This window comes from Aquila chrysaetos, chromosome 10 (genome assembly GCF_900496995.4).
Source record: "Aquila chrysaetos chrysaetos chromosome 10, bAquChr1.4, whole genome shotgun sequence".
NCBI classification, from domain to species: Eukaryota; Metazoa; Chordata; class Aves; order Accipitriformes; family Accipitridae; genus Aquila; species Aquila chrysaetos.
Genome location: NC_044013.1, coordinates 43,368,631 through 43,395,858, shown reverse-complemented (window position 1 = coordinate 43,395,858; position 27,228 = coordinate 43,368,631). Strand labels below are relative to the sequence as shown.

General features: G+C 46.3%; 1 protein-coding gene across 6 annotated transcripts in view; it reads right to left on the bottom strand.

The window, feature by feature from the left end:
• Positions 1-318: 318 nt before the first annotated feature.
• The window catches only part of WSCD1 (WSC domain containing 1), a 34,173-nt gene continuing 7,263 nt past the window's right edge, over positions 319-27,228 (bottom strand). For 5 of the 6 annotated variants that reach the window (XM_030027930.2, XM_030027929.2, XM_030027931.2 and 2 more), the window contains 8 exons: positions 23,755-24,451; positions 18,726-18,840; positions 16,757-16,941; positions 13,511-13,632; positions 6,793-6,958; positions 5,149-5,313; positions 4,107-4,307; positions 319-2,156 (listed from right to left, as the gene is read on the bottom strand). In XM_030027930.2, the coding sequence (XP_029883790.1) occupies positions 1,804-2,156; positions 4,107-4,307; positions 5,149-5,313; positions 6,793-6,958; positions 13,511-13,632; positions 16,757-16,941; positions 18,726-18,840; positions 23,755-24,181 (1,734 nt within the window). In that variant the 5' untranslated portion in view covers positions 24,182-24,451 and the 3' untranslated portion in view covers positions 319-1,803. Of the gene's footprint in view, positions 2,157-4,106; positions 4,308-5,148; positions 5,314-6,792; positions 6,959-13,510; positions 13,633-16,756; positions 16,942-18,725; positions 18,841-23,754; positions 24,452-26,726; positions 26,899-27,228 lie in introns of those variants that run through there. The other variant, XM_041126758.1, reaches the window with a different exon arrangement.

The following is a 27,228-nucleotide window of genomic DNA, read 5'->3' as shown; positions in this document are numbered from 1 at the left end:
CCTAACTCGGTTGCTTTTCTCCAAGCTGTGCCACTTGCGTAAGCAAAAGATTTCAGCTTTCCTTGTGAACCAGTTCAGTCAACCGCAATCCCACTCTGCTTCCCTGCGGCCCCTGGGGTCTTCGCTGCCGGGGGAGGAACTGGGGATTGGAGATGGGGGCATGAGAGCCCCCGCAGCAATGCCCACGCCAGCCAGGTGGTCCTGAGCACACAGATGAGCTGCGTGTGGAGCGCAAATGGGAAGAGACTGGGGCCAAGTGTGCTCCATGTCCTGTATTTTTTTAAAGCACCAATGATACACACGCAGAGGAAGTCCAGCTCCCTTTATATAAATTTCTTGTTTTATTAAAATTAGTATTTTCACTCAAGGTTTTAGGGAATCCTTTATTTCACATGAACAAAAGCATCTCGCAGCAGGGCAACCCCTTCGGCTGTGCGGTTTAACCATCTCTGAGCTGCTCTGCCGGTGGCTCCTGCCCGCGGGCAGGACCACAAGGCTGGCTGCCCCTGCACCGTGCTCCCTCGGCGCCGCACACGAGGCCCAGCACAGGATGAAACAAACCGCAGGGAACTGCAGTGAGTTAGAAATAAAACGTGCATCACTGCTGGGGGTGGCCCCAGAGAGCAGCAATAAGTAGCTTTAACATTTCTCAGGTTGGACTGCCTCCGTCTTCCTCCAGGGATGGAAGGGGAGATGGGATCCTGCCCGTGCTGGGGCCGGCAGGGCTGGGGCTCATCCTCTTTGCCCCTACTCCCTGGGTGGTGCGGGCTTATGTCAGTGCTGCCCGGCCATGGCCACTTCTAGCACCAAGCGCATGGAGCGTGCTGAGATTTGGCCCTGCTGTCTCCCCAGACACACTGTGACTCTCCAGGTGCAGGGATGGAGGCACAGAAACCTGTGCTGAGCCCCCAGCATGAGCCACAGCCCCTACTCTCCCAGCCCTCTGGGGCCTCCCCATGCCCCTGGGGCCAGGTCTTGGGTCTGTTTGGGACTGGTGATACCCAGGGATTTCCACCTCTGGCCGTGCTGATTTTCTGTTTTCTCCTACTGGTCCCCAGCTGTGCGTATTGCTGCAGGGGGGATGCTGGGGCCACCCACCTCCCTGCAGAGCTCATGTGGCCGCAGGCCATGCCGTTCCTGCAGGGAAGCCTGGGGTTCGTCCTGAAGCACCTCTCTGCCTAGCATCCAGGGCACCCTTGCCCTCTGGTGCTTTTCTCCCCCTGCACCTCTGACTCTGCTGTGGCAGGTGACCTGACCAGCAAACCTGGGAGAAGGAAGCTAGTGGGCTATACTAAGAAGAAAGCAACTGATTTTTTTAAATGCTCAGATGAAAACTGCTGATCAGTGTTAGAATCTTTTTTTTTTTTTCCTCCCCCTTTGTGTACGTCCATTTCCAACACAGTTGCTGTGAAAACCCAAGCAGCCCCTGGCAGGTCTGTGATGGCAACGGCGGTGAGAAGGCAGGATGCCTGCTGCAGAAGCAGGAGTGCTCCACTGTGAAGTTCTGAGCCGCTTGTGCAGGGAGGGGCACGCACAGGTAGACACTAATAGCTTTTTGCCTTGGTTTATAACCCAATTTCCATCCTTCATTGCTTGCCTTCTGGAGCACTTAGTGCCCTGAAGAACACCCAAGAGTGGAGCGAATTTGCACTGCTCAGCAGACTCCACAAGTATCTTTGCTTTAACTGCTATAAAGCTCTGGTTTTGGTGGGGGTTTTTTTTTTTGGTTGCTTTTTTTTTTTTTTTTTTTTTTTAAGAAAAAAATACTTTTATTTTTAAACACAGCAGAGTGCTACCAGGCTATCATCTTGGCACATACTCTCTGGGCAGCCCTGTGAAGTTTCTCCCCCTCAGGGCTTCATCCACCGTCAAGATGTATCTGTTGATAAGATCTTTCATTTCCTGGGTGAATGGCTCAAAATCCTTTTGCTTAGCACCAGACCGCTTGAAATTCCCATCCCTGTTGTTCTCGACGCAGAGCAGTCGGTCCTCTGTCACGGTCATATTCAGAAACTCCACCATTTCCTTCAGCTTGGGGATGAGGCTCTGCTTCAGGTCCTCGTAGTGGACAACGAGCAGGCGCTTCCCGTACTTCAGCCAGTCCAGGACATGGGAGGCCCACCAGGAGGCATAGCTGTTCACGAAGTCGGGCCACTCTAGATGACCAGAAAACCGGGAAAACGAGACAATGTTAGTCATGCTGCATTTCAACAGTTTTCCAAATGTTATCTTGTGCAACCAGGCTGGTGTTGCTGGGCATGGTCTGATGTTGCTGGATGGGTGTGTGCTGGAGAAGTGCAGCATGGCCGGCTGCTGAGGTACGGCAGCTCGGCTTTGCAGCTTCTGGCATGGAGACAGATCATGCTTAACCCTGCTGCCCCCAGTCACCTGGACTGCGCAGAGGGCTGGGATGGCCATGGAGCTGCCTAGGAAGCCCCAGGGGCTGGAGAGGGCATGGCAGTGGCCAGGTGGGCAGAGCTGCAACTTTGCGTCTTTACTGTGCCTTGTTCGTAGGAGCTGAGCCCCCTGTGTATGTTAGCGGTGTGTGTGCTGGGCAGGCGGTTCCGCACAGGGGCTGGGGGAGGACGAAATGCCCCGGGGAAGAGTTTGACTGAAAGATGGTGAAGGGGTATGAGCAGGAAAGGCAGTGGGTCCTGCTTGGAAGGTGGATTAAGCAAATGCTTTGCCATGTAACTTCAAGCAGATTCTTTTACTTCTGTGGTTTTACTACCCTTTTACCTCCGTTTCAGATGTAGACTGAGAAGGAGACAGGTTTATTTTTTAACATCTATGTAAACAAATAATATATAATAATTATATAATGATATATTAACTTTTTATTATGTAAATGCAGCATCAAGGCACTGATCTTGGCTGAGGCCCAAGGTGTTCTTGATTTCCAAATCTGCCGAATAACATATTTTTCTGCATGCTTACCAGCCTGCTTATGGGGAGACTGGATAAGGAAATAGGATTAAAGGGGAAGATTCTTCTGTTCTTGGCACATGGGAGGGATTTAGGGTCACCTACCAGGATCACTGGGACAAAATTTACTGAATTATTTTCCCATCTTTGCCTTCGGCATTAATGACACCTCAATCTCTGTTTGCTGTCTGTGATAATTTAATTTTCCAAGGGTCAAGATAGTCCTAGCTAAAGCTTTTGGGCTGGACAAAGAACATTTGTGGCTGAAATGTAACAATTTGTAGTTTGCATTACAGGAAAGCCATTCCCTCCAGACTTCTTCTCTTTTCTAAGGACATTTTGTCTGGTTTTTTGATGAATAGATCTTGAGTTGTGACTGATGAAAGGTGATACATGAACTTGGGAAAGAAATATGCTGTGACAGAGGACACGTCCCCCCAGCCTCCCCCAGCCCTATGCTGTGTGGTTTGCCAAGCCACAGCTGTAACGCTTAAAATATGCACGAGGAGAAATGCAAGCTGAATCTCTTCTCTGCTGCAGAGTCTGGATGCAGCAGTGTATTCAGTGGGGAAATTGTAGTCACACCATCCAGCTTGCCTGCCACGCTTCATGCATTTGACTGGCATATTCTGAAGTCTTTTCATGTGTTCAAGGAACACTGAATCTCAAGTCCCCTTATTGCTATTATCCTTATTTATCTGCAGTGCAGTAGCACCTGTGCAGTGCTGTAAAATTTCCTTCAGGAAATGTCTTGCTCCATTGAATCCTCCAAATCTTAAATTAGATTTCTCACAGTTATTACATGCTGCAGGGGCAAATTTTCTTCACATCACATAGCTTGGCAAATGGGCTGTACACAGGGGTGTTGTACCTGGACATGTTTCCTCTGCCAAACAGTACGATGGCAGTAGTGTTGCTGTATGCCTGTGGCCACAGCATTGGTGCAGTGCTACCCTCCTCTCCATGGTGGTAGATATACGGCAAGACCACAACCACTCCCAGAGTGCAGGTCTGAGTGCTTTTGGGACTGATCTTGGCTGTGGTGGGACTCAAGTCCCACTGCATTTGTTTGCTCAGGTCCCAGTGCATTCCCCCCTTCCCAGCATGCCGAGAAGATGGGTTTCAAATTCTGTCCAAAGTGGCAGCGGGTACCCCCAGCCCATGCCGGGACCGTGTGTTACCTTTGCTCTTCCAGTTGCGGTCAGTGGCATACCCCAGGTGCCCAGCATATTTCCTGTTGAACTCCGCCATCAGTGATTTGTATGGGTTCCTTATCAACAGGATTGCCGAGTCGAACATTTCAATCTCCGTCTTGCCACTTTCATGTGTTTTCACACAGATGGTCCTTCTACTTCTCCAGTGGTCTTTTTCTCCTTTAAAACCTGTTTTACAAAACAGGACTGTTGGCTTTTTCACTTGATTATATGTCTGTGCCCTTTCATGCACTCTAAATCATTCCCTACAGTGGTGTAAAACTTGTGAAAGTACCAGTCAATTAAACGGATCGCCCAGGACCTGGGACCAGGGCTGAAATTTATTCTTGGCCTGCCACTGACCTGCAAGGCTTAATGACTTTATTTGTCTGGGAACCATCTTCCTGTGTGCTTCTCTACGCCTGCTGTAAGGAGGACCCTGTCCCTGGCTGGAGCCCCAGCTGCTGAGCAGGGCGTGTGCTGGGAGCCAGGCTTTCCTCCACTGGGGAGGACTTCGTTGGTACCTTGCTGCAAAAGGGCTGTTTTTCACAGGGCCAATGCTTGGTGCTTCTAAATAACATGCCCCTCAGGTTATTGTCCTCCCAGAGTAATCAGTAATGCTTAAAAATTCAACCCTTGCATTTCATGTGCTACTGAAGAGTCTTACCCTCAGGGTTTAGTCAACTTTTTTTTAGTCAGCTGGTCTTCTGGACCAGTCTTTTAGATGGGAGCGGTACACATGCATGTGCACAGCAGCACCAGTGCAGGTGACATGCAAATTTTGCAAATCGAGAGCCTGGCTGTTGTCTATGAAAGTAGCTGCCTGTCAGGCTCAGTGTGTTGCTGGAGCAGTCCCTGCTGCTGTCTGCACCACGTGAGACTGCTCATTCTAGGCATGTGTTTAAATTTTACCAAACGTGCTGACAGTGACAGCCTTTGCTGGCTCCAAGCAGAAGGATGCTGGAGCGAGTTAAGTAAAGCTTCGTGCCTTGGAAGGGCTTTGTGTGTCCCATCCCTCTGGATACAGTACCTTTGTTGTAGAGGGCTCCATCGAAGTAATAGCTTCCTGTGTAGTATCCTGTGGCATGCTCTATCAAATGGCGAGCCCACGTATTCCCAGCCCCAGGAAAGCTCGACAGAGCAACGAACACTTTGGATTTGGTGGTTAAGAATTTCCTGTCCGTACAGCGGGTGTCTGCGAGTACAGAAGATATTTCATTGTTAGCATTGTGGCTTTTTAATAATTCCACTGATAGCTCTTGATTACAGGGTTTATTGCTTCTTTCTTCTCTCTTATGAATATAGGATATCAATTTGAGTCCGGTTGTGAGTCAGCTGCTTCCCAAAATTAATTCAGCCATAAGAGGCCAAAGAGATTATCCTCGGAAGAGGTTTTTGCTGGTTTTGTATGGCAATGCTTTTTTGATAGAGCTGCGGCAAACCATTGTACTTGCAAGCAAGTTGTGATAAAAGCCCCCTGATGCCTGTTTGTTAACGGCTATTTGCCTGGCAGGTTGGCTCTTCAATGAAACCCTGAATGTGCCATTACACCTGGAAATTGAGAGTTTTATAATGCAGGAGAAAGCCCTCTTACTGAAAGGAGCTGGTGTTCAGTTAAACCTCTATGCTGTCATTCTTCTCTGAAGGGCCCAAGGCAGTGATGAACCTGCATCGCGTTGATCTCCCATGGGGGCTAGACACCTGGTTTCCATACATGCTTTTGTAAATCCTAACCTTATTTCTTAGCGTGCCAATAAAAGCAAGGATAAGATGAGAACCAGTCTTGACCCTCTGTGATGATTCAACAAGAAGCCAGGAAATAAATTAGAAATTACTCTCTTCATTCTTCAAAGCAGCCTCTAGATGAAGCCATGGCTAGAAAGTGCCAGCACAATCCACAGGAGGCTGTCTTCTGCTACTACTGGTCTACACAGATGTGGGAAGTACTACCAATTTCATGAAAGCAAGTGTTCCTCTTGCATGATCTTTTCATGTGCTGGTGTCTGCAGCCTACCTCTGAACTGGGAGATGGAGGGGAAAAAAAAGGGTGTTGGGTTAAAAAAAGCCCGGCACCAATCCAGAAAAGCAATTAATTTAATTTTAAGCTTGTGAGAAGTTTCACTGAACTCAGTGCAAATCATTGCATGGATAAAGTTGCCAGTGCCACCTAAATGACTTACTGGATTGGAGCCTTACTCTCTGCTTTATTTTCGGGCTTTGAAACATGTATGCAGGTGAATATTTTAGAGGAAGATGGGTAGAGCAAAATTAGCCTGCAGAGCTGTCTCAGTAGCTATGTGGCATGGGGGCTGGGTGTGCATTTAATGAGCAGGAGTGGAACCAGAGTATGGGGTCCTTGTCCCTAGCTGCCCAGGGTGCTGCATGGCTTGGAGTATGCCTTCCCAGGCTCTGCCTTGTTCTCTCCATCTGCAAAATAATTATAGTCTTCCAGGGTGGGGGGAGGCTGTGTTGCTTAATGAGAGAATAGAAAGATGCATATTTATGAGTGCGATTGCAAGGAGGGATTTAGATAAAGGGTGTTTCCTAAATTCCTGCCTGTATTGTGATAAGACTGCTGTAAACTAGATCACTTTTGCCCGCTGCAGAAGGAGCGCAGGGGCTATTCCCAGCAGTGGTGGGTCTGGCCCTGGCACAGCAAGGCTGGAGCTCATACCTTGCACCGGTGTCTGATAGACCAGGCAGTATTTTCCCTCAGCAGCACTGCTGGTGTTGTGCATCCCGCTGCAGAGCAGCCTATCTGCGCCGTCGCGCAGCGAGAAGCGCCCAGTGGGGTAGCCGCAGTAGCACTCCCGCCCTCGGATGACTGCCAAGGGAAACTCCTACGAACGAGAGAGAAAATAGATCAGTGCGTAAATGCCATGACATCAACAGCCTGCGGGGAATGCTGCTGCTATACAAAGAAAAATAAATCTTCGCAAGGCCACTGTCAAGATCAAAGCAGTGTTTGTGATATATCATTGTAAAGCTCATGCTTCTTAGCCTACTACTTTCATATGGCAATTTCTTAAAAAGTGGTTTTCAGACACAAGCCTTGTAAAGCTTGAAAATTCACAATATTCTTTTTTTTTAATTATTCATAAAAATAATTTTATAATATTCCTGCAGCATCTAGTGTGTAACTCCACCTGCAAAACATCAGTGTGGGAAAGGTTGTTCTTATTTACCCCCAAAATGAGCATTTTGAATTGGATCGTCTTCTAAACTTCCACTTAGATTCCCCTGAACTGAGGAGTTGGCTGTTAAAAGGTTTGCCGTACTGAGTTGATCTAACCAGAGTTTGTGTGGCGGAAACTTGCCCTTAAACTTAAGGAATTTAAGCAAAGAAGGAAATTTAAACCCACTAACTGCTGCAATCATGTTTAAAAATAGAAAGAAAAAAGTCAAGCCATAAAAAAAGTATGCATCTTAGTCTGACTTCTTCACAGTTTGCAAAAAATGAATGTGCATAGAGGGGCTGATACAGGGTTTGAGAGCTACTGTGTGTATTTTTGGAAAAACTATATAGAAATACGATACCAAGTAATTTTTGGCACATCTATTCAGAGGGGCTGTGCTGATGGTGAACATGAGGCTGCACCAGAAGAGGCAGAGCTGAGTGCAGCTGTACATGGTGCTGGAGTGCATGGTGCATGAGTGAGCTAAGGGCACACACAGCTCTGCCTGCTCGTGCATGCAGGGTTAGCTCACCTGGTGCCTGGGCTCTGTCTTCAGGCATGGACACTTGTTTTATGTTACCTTGCTTCTAGATAGAGAAACCTCATACAAAATCCAGACTGACCGCTGCAAATGACAGGTATCTCAGCAGAGTGTGAAACGTGCAACCACAAGAAAGTTATAGGTAGTGTTCATTGCAAGGAAATAATTCCCAAGGAAAATTTTTGGCTCTGAGAAATTTCTTTTCAGTGGATTTGATGAAAAGTAATTCAGGTTTTGGTGTACCAGTCTTACCCAAAACAGGCAACAGGCTGCAAAGCAGCATTGCTGTGTGGTGTCAGAGCAGCTGGGCTAGTAATGATGAGAACTAAGAGAAGTTTGAGGGAAAGGTGTGCTAACTATTTGCTGAAGAAACTAGCAGTTGCTTATGTGCTCAACAGGAAAAGCACACTTAGTACTTTGCTGAAACTGGCCCTAAAATTCAGTTTGTCTCCTTGGATTTCCGAAGTCCCCGGACGGCTTGCTCAGCAGCATGGGAGTGCATGGGTGTGCAGAGACAGGCTCAGCACAGCCGAAGAATGGCTGAAGGAAGTTCAGGGGTTATTTGAGTGCAGAGTGTTCGATTCCACCTATTCCATATCAACACTTTTTGCCTTTTAAAAGTCTTTTGGAGTCTGGGAACACGTGACAGGACTGCTGAGCAGCTTATCTCTTGCTCTTCCCCACGTGTTCATCCTCTGATAAGGAGTCAAATACAACACATGTGCCATCTGTGCCCAAACAGCCAACATTTGCTTAGCGAATGAGATATGACACTGTCAAAAACTATTTGCAGATTGGATCCAAGGGCAAAATAGTTCTGTTTCTGCCTGCAAACAGAAATTTTCCCTTTACAGTGAAGCAGTGTTTCTCTGTTTGAGAAATTAATAAGTATTCCAGCCCTCAAACACAGCCTAGAATAAAAATGTACCTTGTACCTCATGCCAAGTGGCACCTGCAAGCAATTGACTTTTCTGGAAGGCTGGAGGTTTTTGGAAGAGACCTAAGCCAATGATTCTCCATACTTCTGTGTCTGCAGAAGCCCTGGTCGATATGGTGTTGTTCTGCAGGCACTCTGCATGCAGTTCAGGGTAACGGTGGTGCAGGGTGCCCGGCCATTCTGGAGGCAGGGCAGTCGGGCTGTGCCTCGCCTGTGCAGCCTTCCTGCTGCTCGGTCAGCAAGTGGGCTTCACGAGTGAAAGTTTCAAAGCTTCAGTGATGGCAGCACAGACGTTGAAAGAAGCATGACTAGTTCTGGGAATCACACTAGGATCTGCAGCGTCAGGTCAGTGCAAAGCACTGTAATCAGCTGGCTGATTATTCGGTCTGTCTGTCTACCTGATGCAGGGCCAAAGCGATTGCAAAGTAACGTATTCAATCTTGACTTCCCATCAGTATTTAATCAAAACTACAAGCCATCCACTTTGCTCATCTGTGGATTTATGTATGCCCCAAGCTGTGGTTATGGCTTTAAGCAACCATGTAACTTTTAAGCGCAGGACTAATCCCCAAGCTCAGTGCACACAAATCTGTGATGCTTCCCTTCAGTTAAACACAAGTCTATTGCCAGAGAAGCCTGCGGGTCTGTGAATAAGCATTTTTCTGGATTGAGGTTTAGAGCATGTGTTGACAGGCTCAGGTGTCCATCCTGCAAGCTGTAACTCAGTGAAAGGGAATGTCAGTGGGACCATTTACCTAAGAACTTGTGAATTGAAGCCTCAACAGGTAGCTTAAGTGCTGTAAGGAAAGCAATCATTCTCCAATAGCAACACAGATGATGTGATGATTCAGTCGCTGATTGTTTTTTATTAGATTGTATCCAAATTAAGAATTACGAATAGATTAAAAATCCACTTGTCTGGTTCTACTCTAAATTCCTTTCTTTTCCAACTTTCTATACTAACTCTCCTATCTGACACAGTTAAAATTTTTCTCTCAATCTACCAAAAAGAATAAGAGATGGGGGGCTAATCATGGAAGGAAATTTCTCTCCCAAGTAAAAATGGTGGGTTTGGTTTATTTAAAAATGGGCATGTTCATTTTGCAACAAACCCAGAAGTCAGTCTTCAAGTTTTCATTGAACTGGATATGTTAAGAGCAAAGAATAAATACCATAAAGCCAGTACACCGTTGCATAAAAATTCTGACTTGTTTTACACTGTGATCTGTGGAGACCAGGGGCCAGTTCCTCAGTGCACTGTTATACCCGATGTGACCCTGATTTGAAATACTCCTCTCACTGCTGCAGTAAAGTCAGCAAGGCTGTGATTATCTGTGCCAGTTGAGGTTCTAGCCTACTTATCTTTGTTTTAATTGTGTTTAAAAAAACCAAACCTAAATGAAGCTATAGAAACACTCTGTATGAATTCTACAATGGGATTTGGGTCAAAATCCCAGGAGTCTTTTGTATATGGGTAAATAATGGCATGTAGCTACATCTGGAATCCAAAATAGTAGGTCTGTTTCTGAAATTAGAACATTGCTGTATTCTGTATATTGCTTTATAAAGAAAAGAAAAAGCACCTTAGAGTTGGTAATGTTCAAGTGTGCAAACTTGCTGACATGGCTTTTGGATGTGTTGAGATACTGGGGTTCTCTCCTCAAGACTTAGTGTTCTTCCAGATTTTATTTGTATCATCATATATAACTGTATACAGCAGCTGAGTCATAAAAGGACTGTTTATTTAAAAATATAAATTCAAATGGTGATGGCTCATTTAGTATGCAGGTTGGCTTAGGAAAGAGCATATATGAAAATTATGGCTTCTGGCCAAGGGACCTAGCACAGAAACACATTCATGGATCTGTGTATGGGGTGATAATGGGTTGCTATTAAGCAATGTTATCACTCTGTTAATTAAGAAGGAAATTGATAATTAAGGGTATTTAGCAGGTTTCATCTGAAGTTGTAACCTCAAATTCATATCTCAAATGCTTCCAAGGGCTGGAGCTACCATTCCAGCTGCAGAAAGCAATTTGCAAAGCTAACAAATAAGTATGGTATGCCTCAATTTGCTTTTCTTCTAAGTCCCAAAGAGCAAAAGACTTATTAATGTGTTTAAGCATCCAACTAGTTCCATTTAAAAGCCCACTAGCTTTTTCAGGATACATAGAAATTGGTGGGATAATTCCTTTCAGTATAACAGACTGGACTAAAATGACGGTGCCTTCCTGATTTCAGGAGGGCTAAGTATGTTGCTGTCAGCTAGGAAGTTGTCCATCTTATTTTGAAAGGAAAGGAACTGAAGTCAGGACAAATGTTTGTAGTGTCATAATAGGACTTGTTTTGGTATCTAGAGTTAAAGCACAAATTGATGTGTAACAGTTTGACTTCTGGATATGTAATTGCTGCTGCTTAAGTGGAGGGAGACATTGCTAGTCTTTCTTGCAGGCAAATACTCTCCAATAGTCACTTTAGAAAGGGTAGCATGGCGCCTAGCAAAGCTAAAGGAGGCAGGGGGAGATAAGCAGGTTGTTACCTGCCCTGTTTTAGGGAGGGAATAAATGAGAGGTACCAAACCTTTTCTTCACCTTCCTTCAGTCCCTTTTCCTCTTAATGTTATAATTTCTGCAGCCCTCTCTGTGCAGAAGGAGTCTGTTTAGATAATCCTTTAGAATATGTGGTTTGATGATGGCTTTTTCACACAAGCTTCATCAAGTCAATATGCATTGACTCTAACTCTGGAAAGCCACTAGCTGTTCTGCAGAGATGGACAGTTTTCTCCATCCTGCTGCTCTCCTCTATTCAACCCTGTTTGAATGTCATGGTAACGTGGCACATTTTGGTTGTGGTCTTTTTCCTCTCCTTCTCAGTCACCAGTAATTTCAGATGCTTCCACTTTTTGGCTGCGTGGCCAGAAAAACTTGAAGGAATGGTACTTCTGAAAACCCACTTATTTAGAAAAGTAATCTCCCAAAACCAGAATGGCATGACTGTGCTTAAAAATATTGACCTTATGTTTGAGCACATCTGAAAACAACTTCTCCAGATATTTCGTACCATTCTCCCACATAGAGAAGCAATAATTAGTTGCACTTCATCAGTAAATATTAATAAAATGATGTTACGTGGGGGTAAATTGACATAGAAAGAGCAAGATTTTTTTTCTACCATTAAATAATAGATTAATGGCAGAGCTTGGAAAGAATTGCTCATGAAGTCCTACTTTACCGAACATTTATATGCACGGAGGTTGCGAGAGTGTGTTTGTATGCATGCTTGTAAGGTAATATATACAGGGTATATGGGTGATTCACTGCAATTCGCTGCACAGAGTTAATTCCATGATGCATTCTTAAAACACTGATGAGCTGGTATAGAGGGTATGTTGACTGGGAAAAGCTTTCCCACTCTACCTAGTAATTAAGAAGATTTGTTGTTCATGCCTTAATAGTTTTAATCAATTTTGTGATGCTAGAAGGCAAAGTAATTGAATGTTCGGTTTTGTGCATGAGGCTGAATGTGGCTGCAGGCTAAATCTGACCACACAGTGAACCCTCCTCTGTACAAAGAAAATAGGCCCCATTGGAGTGGGGAGGAAGGGAAGGGAACCAACCACAGCAACAGCTGCTAAAGCAGAGGGTGCCCTGGGCCAAATGTTTCCTCCCATAAGGACACCCAAGTCCGTCAAAGTCAAACTCCTTCAGTTCTTACAGCCATGGTCTTACTCTGTGGTAGTGTGGAGGATGAGCAAAGGTGATGCTTCAGGCCAAGAGTGTGCACAAGGACAGCAGATGTTAGCATGTTCCTCCTTCTCACCTTCTGTCCAAAAGCCAATAAGCATACAACTGACCTTATTTGTTGCTTTCTTGTGGTCTTATATATCGGCATAAAGTTCTACAATGATTCAATTTTAAATTAAAATAAATTTGATTTAAATTACATAGGTTATAGTGAAAGTGGTATCAATTCTTCTGATGTGGAAAGACACGTTTATATAAAAGTATCAGGAATGTCCACCTGCTTTCGCTGTGCTTATCTGCTAATTTTTTTTTTTTTTATATTTAAGATTGTATCAAGTTCCTAGCCAACGCAGTTACACACTGGTGCAAAAATTGTGTGTAGACACCTCAGCATTAAATCTTCTTGTTCGCTATGGCAGTGCCTGCTGCTGCACCGTCAAGGAGCCTGAGACCAAAAGGACCACCTTGGAGGGGAGAACACAGGGCACAAAGTGGAGGGCACTGAGGATTGCTTCTCCCTGCCCTGCCCTGCCCATGCACCGTGCATAGCTCCTGAGAGCTGAGCCAGGGACCAGTTCCTCAGAGGGCACTGGAGCCACATTTCAGGTGCTGCCAGCCCACATCCACCCTCCAGCAGCATGTCTCCCCATGAGCAGCAGCCACCAAGACCTCTCCTGGGGTCAGATCTGGCTCTGGGTTTGGTTTGAATGTGACATGGAAATGGTATTGGTTTCCTCATGGTTGATACTTGTCACTTAGAACAGCCTTTCTGTGCATCATATTTAGTGGCATCACTCTGATGGCTTCCCTCCCGCCATCCCCACTCAAGAGAGCGGTTGGACCAGATGCATCACTGGGTATTTACTCTGAGTTTTGTCCTTTAGAAATTCATTTACAAATTCAAAGCTCTAAGGCACTAATGTCTGCTATTCCCTTAGTAGAATAAAATTTAAAATAACAAAAAAGAAAGGATGTGAAATGAGAACTGTTCTTACTTTCTTGGAGCAAAATTCAGAGCACATCTCCACCGTCAAATTGGGCTGTATCAAAGAGGCTGGAAAGGTGTCTGTTAAATTTTCTGGAGCTCTAAAACATCCTCGATAGATAACATTCCTCCCTGCAGGGATATGAAATAGGTTTCTCTTGAGAAAACAATGTCCGTAGTATCCTGCCTCTTTCACAAAGAACAATATTAGGTTCAGAAGCTAAAAATAATAAAATAAATTTTATATTCCAAATGCTGTAGAAATAAGAGAAACCATGATATACACTAGAAAAATGTGTTGCAAATCCTGTGGAATTGAAAGGAGCACATGCCTTTAGCTTTGTACAAACCACTGAAAGTAGGGCTGCAGCAGAGTTTAGATTAAATTCCACCAGTGGAGGGCATTGCTATTGTTTGCAAGTCCCAGTTTTCTTTTGAAGACATGCTTTCCCTTGAAAGACTTAAAAGCCCCAATAAAAATCTACAAAGCTTCCCATGATCTGCACCAGAAAAGGAAAGGAATTTAAATGAGTCCTGAAAGCCCCCACAGGGACCCACCTTCCTGCACATCTGCTCAGTTGCTGAGCTATCCCTCTCCTCTTCCCACCCGCTTTCTTTTCAGGCCTAGGGAGTTTGCTGCAGCCTTCGAAATCTAAACTAGGCTTTTGTAAGCTGTTCAGGGAGAACAGCTTTCTTCAAGTCTTTAGCATCAGAGTCTGATCTCACCTGCTCCTGTATACATGCCACAGAGCTTGGCAGAATTGCTCCATTTTTTGCATCACTGTGATTGAAGTCAGGATTTGGCTCAAATACTTGTTACAAGCAGCAATACAATTTTCCCTCATGCTTAAGAGAGAAATGTCCCTTGACAGAACCAAATGAAAACCCAGAGCCGCCATGGAAACTCACTACCCTGGGTGAGGCCCTGCATTTGCACAGATGAACTAATGGTAATGAAGAAAATAACATTGTGTGGCTGGTTAGAAAAGAAAAAATTCTGCATGTTGTATGACACTTCTGTAATTCTTGTGATTTTGTGGGCTTTACAATGGTGGAAAACTTCACCACTCTGTACTAACTCTTTATTGACAGAATTTGCCTAGCGTGACTCAGTAGGGAGAAAGGTAGATTTGGGAATAAATTTGGGTCTGCACTCACTGGCTACCTTAAGCAATACTCACCAGAACTGATGTGGGAAATGTGTTGGATGACAGGAGAGATGCAGTGCAGTTTTGAAGGAAAAATTTGGTTCTGTGTGAATTTCCTGGCACAAGGGCCCAGATTCCCCAGCATGAGCCAAGAGCAATCTAAGGAGAAGCTGCTTAAATATTGTTCTAATAACAGTTCAAACCAGTTACTAGAAGCAATGCTGTATCTTTGGGATCACCTGGGAGATGTGAAAATAAAATAACTTGATGCAAGTTGAGGGGAAACAGGAGTCTCCCTGGGACCAGATTGCTGCAAGCACAGCACCAAAGAATGAAGGAACACAAGTTTTGTGGCTTCTCGGGATGCTCTTGAAAGACTTCCTACTAAATCTCACACCAAGATTTAATTCCTGAAACAAAATGTTTATGGACATGTTTAGAGTTGCCTGAGCAGGTCAGGAAGAAAGCTTGAACTGCCCACACTGGCACTTGGGAGGGAGCATGGTTTGCAGAGAACCCACAGATCACACTGGAAATGTGCTGTATTTACGTCATCTGCCTGCTTTGTGGGGAAGGATGGCTGAATCGCCACAGCGATTCCCAGACTGCAATAGCCGCAGACTTTGGGCTTCATTGCGTTTAATGTGATGTGGGGGCTCGAGTCCTGTGGTGCAGGAGTTGTGCAGCTCGTGTTGCCCAGGGAACCAGGGTGGGAAGGGGGCGGCCAGGGACAGAGAGGGGAGCCGGCAAACCCCATGTCTGGGAGGGTTTAATGGAGATGCCGCTGGATCTGCTCTGCATAAGTAGAAGCCTTGTGCGAGGTCTGTTCTCTACATTGCGTAGTGTAAATCATGGATGCCGTTACAGTTTCAGAGTTACTTTCCAATATACTTATTCATCGTGATTAATGCTTCTGTTGGCCCCTCAGCTAGCTTGTGTCAGTGGGATTCTTCAAACAGTCTAATATCAGGTATTACTAAGGGCAAACAAAATACAAATCTAGCTCCAGGCTAGACTAATTTGATGACTAATTCATTAATACTTAAGAAAAAAATAAATGCCGCCTTTTCCTGTGAAATACGTATATATATTTTATGCTGAAGATTTAAACAGTGATGCATGTCCTGGGAAACCTGCCAACGTGCCTGTCAGCCTGACACTAGCAATTTAAGTCTATGTACCTTTGATATATAATTTATATGTAGCTGGGTGGATTATTGTACAAACCTTGACTTGTCTTTAAGAATAAATGAAGTACCATCAGTACTGGCACAACCTAAGGTCTTGGTGCTTCTTCTCAGCAAATAACATCCGTAAGGTCTTGTGAGCTTGCCAAAAGTAAAGACTGCTCAGCTGTTTAGGTATTTTATGTGCTTTGTGTTGGCCCAAAGGTTTATCTGTTGTATCTCCCATGGTAGCTGATTGAATGACAAGTAGAATAAGTGTTGTCATCTGACAATGAAACAAAAATCCCAACCGCCACTAGAACAGAAGTCCTTGGAAGAGCAAAACTGTGGTCTCACTTCTGTCTCTTAGGAAGGAGAGTAGTGTGCCCCTCTCTCGGGCCTCTACTTATTCTCCTCCTGCAGTCATGTAGCACTTACTTCATTTAGGATAATTTCTGAGCTTAGGGTGGCATTGATATGAGTGCTTTCCTACCCTTCCATTAAAAGGCACCCACTTCCAGGGTTGTTTCTTACACACGTGTGGGTTTGTCCCTCTGCAGTGGATGGAATATGGAGTAGTTTTTCAGCTGAAATTCTGCTGCTGTTGCAGTCACTCTGCACTGTATTTTGTTTTTTCCCTGGTGACACTAACTTCCTACGTGGCAGCCCTGAGGCAGCCGCGCCAGGCATGTCTCGCTGCTCCGGGGTGGTGAGCAGCGCTGCTATTTCGGGGAGGGAGCCAGGGACCAGACCAGCAGCAAATGGACACCGCGCCCCATGGGCACCTTTGTCCTTTGCTCTTTCAAACTCTGGTGACAAACGGAGCGAGACGAGCTGCAGGGACAGCCCATGCGCTCAACCCAGCTGTGGCGTCTCTCCCCGTGGGGCGAGCGTCGTTTCTGGGGAGAGCAGCCTCCTCTCTCCAGTCGCACACCCACTTACGTCTTCTCGCTCCTGCCCGCAGCTCCTCCACCCTGTAGACAGAGAGCCGGTTCACCCCTCCGCAGACGGAGCCCTTTTCCCCCTTGCACTCGCTGTTGCACTCTTCGGGCTTCGAGGCGGTGGCTGGCAGCTTGTTCCCGCAGTAGCACTCTGCTCCATACGCCAGGCCCGCATAGGTGTAAGCCCTGCGGGGAACAAAACCAGGCACTGTCGCTACAGGCACCCCGTCTACTCCCGAGTTTATACCTAATGAAGGCAGGAGCCTGTCCCTGTGTGCGGCGTACGCTTCTGCTGCCCTGCTCCAGAGGCACAGCCAGCCCCGGGGACCAGCGCGGGCAGCCACCTCGTGCCGCAGGTGACGGTGGGGAGCGGTGGTGGTCAGATTCTGCCCGGCGTGGGCCGCCCGGGCCCGGGGCAGTCCTCGGGAGAGCGAGGTGGGCTTTGCCTCCCGATGCAGGTGTCTGAGCGACGGCCGGGTCTCCGGCTGCATGGTCGTGCTTGTGCCGTTCCCGCGGGAGCGCAGCCGGGCCTTCGCCCACCTGGTGCCACGGACGTGACAGCGTCGCTGCTGGGGGTGACGCTGCCCCTGCCCAGAGCTACCCCTTCAGGTTTTGATCAGAAATGTTTAAGGGCAGTTTAGAGTGACAGAGAAGAAAAGCCCCTTTCAGAGGTTCTGTTAACTGGCATTTAAAGTGGAGCATTTTGGATCCAGTTAGGCAATTTTCAAATGCTCAAACCCAGGTGAGGCCACCGCTCGAACAGCAGGCCCAGGGCTCGCTGCCTCTCCCGAGATGCCCAAGTCATGGCTTGCTTCCCGCCACCGCGCCGGCTCCAGGAGCGGCCGCTACAGGCTGCCAGTGCCTCCTACGCCGCCTGAAACAACTGTCCGGTCTGGGTGGGCTTGTGGCACAGGAGTCGGTGCTTGGATGGAGGTGGCAGCCTGCGGTCGCGGTGCGCGGTCCCTCGGGTCCCCTTTGCAGGGCGAAGCGCTCCCTTGGGCCTCTCATGCCAAAGACGAGCACGCGCCATGCCCACGCAGGCTGCGTGAGGGTCCCTTCGGCCAGGCCCACCGCTGACCCCTCTGCTGGCTGCACCGAGCCAGGGCCTGGCTCCGTGTCCTCCAAAAACCGTCTGACGAGGCCTGATGGTCTGTCCATCTGAGGGGAGAGTACCGTTCCCTTCACCCAAGGGACAGCTCCATCTGGAGTATCTTTGTGTGGCTGCAGGGGACTGGGCTGCAACAGGGGGGTCTGAGAGCCAGCAAGATGGGGTTAAGCTGCAGTGCGGGCACCCCTGAAGCGATGGGCTCCACGTACACTGCGTTGCCCTATGGACCAAGGGAAGCAAAATTCACAGGAATAGCTCTAAATTTCATTGTTTCTTCTGCTTTCTGGTGCGCTTGGGAGCAATGGGAAATGTTTTTCATAAATATTTTCATATAGTCCTGCCCCAGGTACTAATGATCATCCCCAGCCTGCACCCTGCCTCGGCTGACAGGGCAGGCAGAGCAGTGGCAGGAGCTGCGCCTGCCTGTTCCCTGATGACTGGCAGCTCTGCGGGCTGCGCTGGGAACAGCCCTGCTCCTTACCACGCACCTGGTTGTCTTGTTCTCTCCTGTTTCTGGGAGCGGTAGTTTCTTCATAGTTTTTAAAATATTTTAGATCAAAGATTTGGGCTAGAGGGCAATATCTAACAAATACCTAACAAAGACTATCTAACAAAACAGTAATTTTTGACCAGGACAACAGAAAATATATTGTAAGTAGCCATGGTATAATAAAGAGAATAGGCAGCAGTGAAACAGTCTACTTTAAGCAAGGTAGGAGAGCTATGCCATGCCTGAAGGTATGAGATAATCACAGTTTTCACAGATGCTATATATTTAACATATGCATGCTTTTCCCATTTCAAATTCAGTTCCACTTATTGTTAGAAAAGAGAAAACTAGCAGTGAAAAAATAGCGCTTACCTCTCAGCACAAGCTTCCTGACAGTGGGATACTGTCATTTTTCTTAAGTCATAAAACACAGCTCCCTTCAGTGTCCTTTCCCTTGAATCATCACTGAAGCATCCCATGTAGGTGCCTGTGTGCATGCAAGACCAGAGTTAGGCAACATGCATGGGATGGAGATGGGGGAGAGGGAAAAAAAAAATCCAGCTGTGATCGAGTGCCGTATGTTGCAAGCAGGGTTGCATTTGATCAAGTCACAACCTGTCTGGGGTTCAGCTTGCTCTACAGACCTGTCTGCTGGTACCGAACCTTTGTAGGTGCTATTGAAGGGGTAAACTCAAATGTTAAATGGAAATGAACAGAAGGGAAATGAGACTTTTCCCTTACCCACATTACTTTAAGCAGGCCTACCTTTGCAGACCCAGAGTCTGCGACCACCCCGGAGCCATGGTTCCCGCAGGCGGCTGCCGCCTGCTTGACTCCCTCCCTTCGGTGACAAAGCATGGCGAGTTTCTAAAGTAAAGGAGAAGGTAGTCTTCAAAATGATATAAACTTTGAGAAATCTCGTTGGATTTCTCCCAGGTTTTCTTGCAAATCTCTAGTTGATAATGAGATGGTGCAAGAGAAATATTAAGAAAATCAATTCTCTTTGGGTACATAGAGTTATATTAAAGCTATAATGGAAAGATAACTTCAGTCTTAACTAGGCAACACTGTCTAGCTATCGCATTGAACTCTCTCTTTCTCTCCGGTGCAAACGAATCTCTTAAAATCTGCCTTGCTTTACTTAGCATATGAAAGATAAATATTTTTCTTAGACTGCATCCTATGTTGAGCCTCTTTTTTGTTGTCATGAACAGAAGACTATAAAAATCCAGCCCATTTTTTAATATATGATTGGAAGGATGATGTGGAGTCCCACTATTATACAGCAGTTGTGTGTATTTAAGTACATTTTATCATTAAAATATGAAGGAAAAAAGGAAATTTGATTTTAGAAGTAGCAGTATTGAGGTGATAACACAGGGAAAGAATATATGAGGAAAAATGAAACTAAAAAGCATTGTATTAACCATAAAATAATCCACAAGAAAAAGAAAGTTTGAGCCACTCTAACAGAGATTTTGGAGCTAAGAATAATAAATCAAACATTTAAATATTACAAACACAACAGTAGATTCAAAGACCTGCACATTGGTAATTTGCAAACGTGCAATTAGAAAATTCACAAGCTGTGAATATACACCCACAGCACGCTGTTAATGAGATGGGAGTCACACACCTGCAATAAGGATGTTCTGCATTTTAGTGGAGACTTGATTTGGGTACTTTGATTCAAACCGGTAGCAGCAGAAAACTCAGCGTGTGGGGCCAAAGAGCCTGAGTTGGGAGGCACGGGCAGGCCAGCGAACACAGGCGGCATCCACGCTCCTCCCTGCATCCTTCCCACGCTGCTGCCAGCCCGGCAGCAATATCTCATTCACATCCTCCTATGAACGAGTCAGAGAGAGACTCTGCGCTCTTGGAGCGGAACGTCATGTCAGCAATCCAGTCCTTGTCACCTCTGCATCCTGTGCAATGGTGTAACCAGGCCAGGGGAAATGGTATGAAACACCCCATCTGCTGGAAGCGTTCGTAACAGAAAATTTTCATTTTTTACCTAACAAATTCCTGTTTTCATTTGTTGCACTAGTAGTATTTGCCAGTCTCCCTGGCAGGGTAAGATGTGGTCCCTACCCTGAGCCACTTGCGACATAAGCAGGCAAGATAGCTTTATGTGGAGAAAAAAAAAACATGAGGACTTGAATTCTCACCCAAGGCCATGTGATCCTGGGTGGACACAGAGCAAGGCAAAGTGAGCCAGGAGGTGTTCACAATATGCTGGAGCAGTTGCCATCATTTTTGTCTCGGGTTAAGGGTCTGCCCCGGGAAGCACACTGAGGGCTGGCTTGCAATCCCCGTGCGTGAGCTGGGGCAGAGCGGCCGTGCCGCGTCAGGAAGCATGGGCGTTATTAGGATGGCACTGATGAGGAATGCACAAACACAGCCTCCGTGGTAAGGCAATGTGCCACTTTACTGAGCGGGAACCACAGGGCAACGCTGAAACTTTAATAAGCATTATAACCATGGAGGAGTTAATTATATCTTGGAAGGGATCCATAATGAAATAACAAGCCTGTAAGTTTACTAGGAGAAGTGAGGGGGGGGGAAGATAACATAGGTAGTTAAATTTTTAATTGATAATTTCCAAAGGCATTCCAATGCTTGTTAACAATACTGTTATTAATAATGTCACTTCATGTTCAGTCAGATATTCAAATGATGCATATTTGAATCAACATAATTCAGTAGGATGTAGCAATAAATAGTCCTTCTGGCTCCTCTCAGTCAGCAGTTAGAACCTGAGCAAGGCACTAGCTTGATGGCTGATAACGGGTGCTAGCCTTAACTAACTTTATGGATAATTTTCAAAATTAATTTTTTTGGTTTTAATTGAAGTTTTTAAAGAACAGGTTCATGCTCTGCCTAGTATTAGAGTAGCTCATAAGGACTCACCATGTTTCTCTACTTTTTATCTGTTCTTTTGTTCACCAGGGGTGGGTGGGTGGGAATTCACCAAACGCAAGGGAGACTAGAGCTGCCCAAGCAGCTACAGGCCATGAAGGGAGAACCAGGCATGCTGTCTTCACACAGTCGGGACTGCGGAAGAGGCAAAGCCAAATGACTCGTGGGCACTCACCAAGTTCAGCAAGCCAGGTTTACTTCATTGAACCCACCGAAACTATCCATGCTGCCAGAGCACATGCAGCATGGAAATACTGCTCACAGGGCATCTGGAGCAACGGAATGTAATGTGCCCTAATTTATTGTATTGCTTTCTCTCTTCCACGGCCCCCTCAAATCTCCCGGCGTGAAACCGCAAGCCTGCCCAGGCAGCACCCTGCCTGAGCTCCTCCTTGTTAAATCGTCAGCCTCTACTGAGCAGCTGAGACCACGGTGTCTGCTGCTTGCAAAAAAGTGAAAAAGTAGTACTTTGTGAATATTAAATACTGGCTTTATGAGGTACAGGTACAAAAATGGTAGCCTGGAGGGTTCATGTGATTCTTTTCTGCAACTGTCCACGAAGAGCTTATTAAAGTAGGTGGTGACCAAAGTCAGCAAAAGACTTATTTGCTGAAGGTGAAGGTGCATCCTCCTCCCACAAAGAGCTGGCGGTCTCTGCGTCCAGCCCTGCCCAGCAGGGACAGGGATAGGGACAGGGCCACCCCCCAAAGCTTTCTGCTCCCCTGCACCAGGCTTGGTCACTGGTGCGCGGGATGGAGTAGCTGCAACCTCATGTTTCATGCTAGTCCAGGGGCTGTCATTAAGTTCTGAGCACCCAGGCTATGTGCTTGGGGCATGTCACGAAATGCAGTGGGGTTCTCTGGGAGACATCTGCGCTTTGCAGCCTCTCTTCTCTGCCACCAAAACCTGCTACCAATGGGATGTTACGAAGTGCCTGTGGAGCACTCTTGGAAGCTCCAGCTTGGTGCTTCAGGTGGCTCCAGCGGTTAGTTTGCCTGACTCACAGAGTGAGAGTCATCTCCCATACACCATCACTATCACCTTCTTGTTCCCATTTCTGACAGTTCACTCAGTAGGAGTCACAAGGGGGCATCCATTTTGTGGGATTTTTGCAGAATTTACCCCTTTTGGTAAATTAATTCAACAAACTAAAGAGCAGTTTAGTAATGTGGTGTCTAGTCATCCAGATCCCATTTTTTTTTTATTATCAGTGAAACATGTCCAACAATAACTAGTTCTTCTAAAAGGCAATGGATCAAAGACTGCAAACTCATAATTTGATGCTGCAGCCTTGAGAGCATGGTCAGTCACCTAGCTTGAATCCTGTTGCTTTCTATGTTGGGCTTCTCAAGGGGGCTTGTCTGCTCTCTGGGGATGCTCAGCCTTTGGAGGTGACTGCAACTTTGGAGTTCGGGCTCCAGCTCCCCACTGCACAGCGAGCAGCTCGGCTGTGTAACAGCCCAACACTATGGGCATCTGGCTTTGTACACCTCCTCGGAGCGTGTCGTGGGCCCAGCGAGGGGGTGCCATCCCAAACTTGCCCGGGATGATGCAGCTTTCTGTGGGGGGGGTCATAAGGGTATAAAGCCATGCAGGAAATGCGAACATCTACAGACTCCTGTTTTGCTTCTTTGCTTGCTCTGGAAATAGTTTCTTAAAAGCTTTCCTACTGAACAAACCAAAGCAGTCGATGCATGTATTTATCAGCAGCACTTCAGGCAGCAGAATCAGGCTGACAGTGAAGTGAACTCACGTTTCTGTCAAACCTGAATGGCTTTCCATTTGGATTGGAAGATGTACAGTTTTCTACCCTATGCTCTGGCCGCTGATGCACTGCACCTGTGCAGCGGTGTGAATTCCCCTTGCGTTCCCCCTGGCCTGTTGCAAATTTTCAGCAAACTCGCCAAACACATGGAGTTTGTCTCCGATTCAGGAGGGTTGTGTGGCCCACATCTTGTCCCCCTAAGGACAGTGTGTTTGCAGAGACGGTCACAGAGGGCAGGTCAGGAGCAGTGAATGTGTTTGCAATAGCAGAATTTAGTATATGCTAGAAAGCGTTAGCAGCAAGGAGGCACTTCTAGACTTAAGGTGTTCTGTGGTTTTGGATAGTTAATTTAATAAAACCCACTTTTAAAGTGTTCCCTGTTCGGAGAAAGAAAATCAATTAAACAGTGTTCATCTCTGCCTACTTGAAGAGAAAATAATTTAAATTAGGGAAGCATATTTCACTGTCTGGGCTTCCATTCAGTCAATAAAAATTTTTTTTTGGAGGAAGTTACAGCTCAGCATGACCAGGGACATCAGGATCGTACTTTGGCCTGCGCATACGGTTAAGAACTGGTTTGAAAGTGGTGATGAGCCAGGAGGAAGGTGTTTCTGCAGGGACACTTTATCGTGCTCACCAGTCTCTGCCTGGGACGGTCCTAGGAGGAGGTGTAGTCTGTGTGCGTGCCAGAAAACAGGGCAGGGGTACATCCCTTACCTTTGTGCTCAGCAGTGTGCTTCATCCCTTTAAATCCAGCTGTTTGCATGGGCTCCTGATCACTGATGAACCTGTGAAACCACCTTCTTCTCAACTGCCTGAGCTCTGAGTTGCGGGACACGAGCCACCGTGGGCTGTGCCGCTGGTCCAGGGCCGGCTCCTGCAGCGCGTCCATGCCCACCAGCAGCCTGGGACTGGGGCGGGAGTTTTGCAGCGTCCTGGGGTCTACGATCCCAACCCTGGCCATCCCGTCCGGCATTGGCAGGGCCTGATTAGCGGAGGTCCCACGTGAACCTTGCTGGATAACCAAGCGGGTCCGCTGTAGCAGCAGGAGGCTGCCAGCCATCAGGTAAGCTGCTGTGAGGAAGAAGAGCAGAAACTGGGTCCGACGGAGAATCTTCTGTAGCCTGAAGAAAGCTTTGGCCATGCCCTTACTGAAACCGGGCCCTTCACGCCTCCCGACGGGCCCCTGAATCTCCGTCTGGCCGGGCGCTGGTTCCTCCCATAAGTTCAGCCCATCACTTCGGTGCCTTCTCCCGACGAAAAGCCTTCTTCCCGGATGGCTGCGGCACAGAGAGCAGCCTGGCGCGGCACTGCCACCGGCCTCAGGCACCGGGCTGGTTGAGGGGCTCCGCACGCACCCCACGTGGTGCCATTGTCGTGCTCTGCTGAGCTGCCTAACAGCCGGTGCTGAAACCTGAAATACCAAGGGGGAAGGTTGGTTCACATCCAAATAGAAAATACCTGTCATCAGGGTGACTTTCCCCCACCCACCCCTCACCCCTTTTTTTTTTTGGCTGAGCGTTTCTCTCATCTGTTGTTTATAATTACGCACTTTAAAAACTGTAATCCAGTGAGAATGATTGATTAAGCAGAAGCTAGTTTCAGATCTTCAGCCTTACTTGGTTTTTTTTTTCTTTCTTTCTTTTAACTTGGAATGCACAAGAAATATCTTCATGATAAGGTTAAGAAAGGTTATTTCTCTTGGGATGTTTGGGAAAAAAGTTCTTTATTTTCTTTTGTCAATAGCCGACATCTCCATTCTTTGTCACTGGCTGGAACAGGCAGCCACAGTCCAGGCATCTTTTAGGAAGGTATTATCAAATTCCTTCCTTTCAGCTAAACAGTAGCTAAGCTACAAATACAGAATCAGAAGGAAACAGCAGTGTGGGTATGTGGGGAAAAAAAAAGAAATTGCAACTCACAATAGATAAGATAATAATTATTAATCTCTTTGAAGCATAATAAAGTCAGGCTTTATGCTAGAAGGGTATTTGCGGATTCTGTACTGACACACAGAGCTGTGTGAGTTGCTGTGCATGTCGCTTTAAAAGAAACCAGAGATCCTGCTATTTTTTTAGTAGATTTCTATTGCCAAATATTGACATGTGGATGCCCATGGATAAAAACTAGTGAATGAAGAAAATTCATTTCAAGTTTCACCAGATATCTCTTGACTGCTTCTGAGCTTTGCAGGCTTTAGTTGTGCTGATGTATACCATGATGGGATTGTCTGGGCAAGAAAAGCTCCTTTGTGCTCTAGGGAACCTTTAACCTCCCATAGCAAATAAAAGCTGGCATCTCCCCATAAGTTCCTGTTTTCCCAGTCAATCACTTCTCTGTAGAGCCAGGCAAGTGTTGAGAAAAGATGCAGTGTTTTCCAGAAAAGAAAATATTATGGCTTTTGCTTAACTTGCAATTGGGGCACCCTCTTGAAATCCACAGTCCTGGCAAAGAAACATCCGTTCACTGAATTTCTTGTTTCAGTATGTGATTTAAAGTTTTGTGGAAATTCACTTATGCTTCTTTCTTAAATGGATGCTACCAATTAAGTCTCCACACATTCCCTTGTTCATTTAGTTGTTCAACTTCTTTCTATTTTAAGCAGCAATCAAAAACAAAGCTCCAAAACTTCTAGGCCAAAAATATATTAAAGCTCAGCTGAATCTTTTGTCAATTGAGCCTGAATTCCATTTGCGTGACCTTTCAGCCTCGATTGCTAAATGGGGTTGGCACAAGGCTGGAGTCTGTGTCTTCTAATCCTACAAGTCGGGTGGTCTTGAGGATCTGATTTAGGTGCTTTTTTAAAATTTTGTTGTTCAAGTTCACGTATGCTGGTCTCAATTGTATAGGGCTGAATAATATCCAAAAATATTCTGTGTGTTTACACTTTCTCCAAGAACTCGGGAGAGCGAGCAGGTGCAAAGGGCTACAAGTCTGTAGCATGCTGTAGTAAATTACAACCACTTTCTCCACTGTAAAAGTTAACCCACCTCCCTTCTGATCAGCTCCAAAGCCAAAGAAAATGCATTGATTTACACCAGCTAAAGAGCTGACCCTTAAAGTTAAATTATTAAAAATCTCTGATCAACGTTGTGAGTGCTCAAGAATTACAGTAAAAGGGTCAGAAGTACCTAGACGGATGAACAGGAAATTAGCCATAATTAGATAACTGCAGATTGTTACTGTGCTAATTTATCTGAAGAAATACTGTCTATCAGCATAGGTATGATTTGATTCACTAGTTATTCCTAACATAGGGCTACTGGAAACTTGAGCTATTCCCAAAAGAGTCTGTCTAATCTAAAAGAAAGATGTGTATGTCTATTAGCCATTTGAGATTCTGACTGGGAAATTACCATGCTCCTTACAGCATACAGTATTTTGAGGTAAGGCTTGGCCAACGGAGGAGGCAGCCGCATGCCTTGGTGCCTGGTGTCTGAGCAGACAGTATAGTGTTCAAGTTGTCATCTATAATGCAAAGGAACAGCCCTTCTTAATAAAATGCTGCTGCAAAGCCTCATCCGTGAGATGATAATGGCTGCAATCACATAGGTATTCAAAAGGTTCAAGATTTGCGCCAACCCCCCCCCCCCCCAGCAGCAAGATGGAGGCTAGATAAATTTATCAGACTTGCAATCATCTTTGCCCAACTGTAATTCAGGGTTTCATAGCTCTTCTGGTTTACTCACAAAGTGATCAAGTTACAATATCAAGACATGCTTTGAGCCAAAGTTCTCAAGTGCGTCCAAGTCATTTGCATTGGAAAGGCAGTGCTGCAGCAGCCGGGAACCTTTAGGCATTGCTAATCAGCGATGAGTGGCAGCTCCGCTGGAGAAGGACCATTGAAGCCATGTAGTGGAGGTCAGGCATGTTACGCTTCAAACTGCATCGCTGGCCCAATTTAGTCCTTTTTAATGCCACTGTAGGCTTGAGCCTTTCAGCAGATTTCAGCTGAGTTTCTCCATGTTTGCAATGATGTAAAGTGGAGCAGCTGGAAGCTGCATCGTCCCCGTGACAGGAGGATCTGCCACTTGTCTGGGCAGTACGCGGCAATGCCTCCTGGTGCCAGGGGAGACAGGTCTGGCCACCGCCTGCCCAAACAATGCCTGCATAGGGCGTGATCGCTGCCTCCCACATTAGCAGGATGAAAAACCTACTATGCATCAGCAGAACTAGGGTAACTGCCCAAGA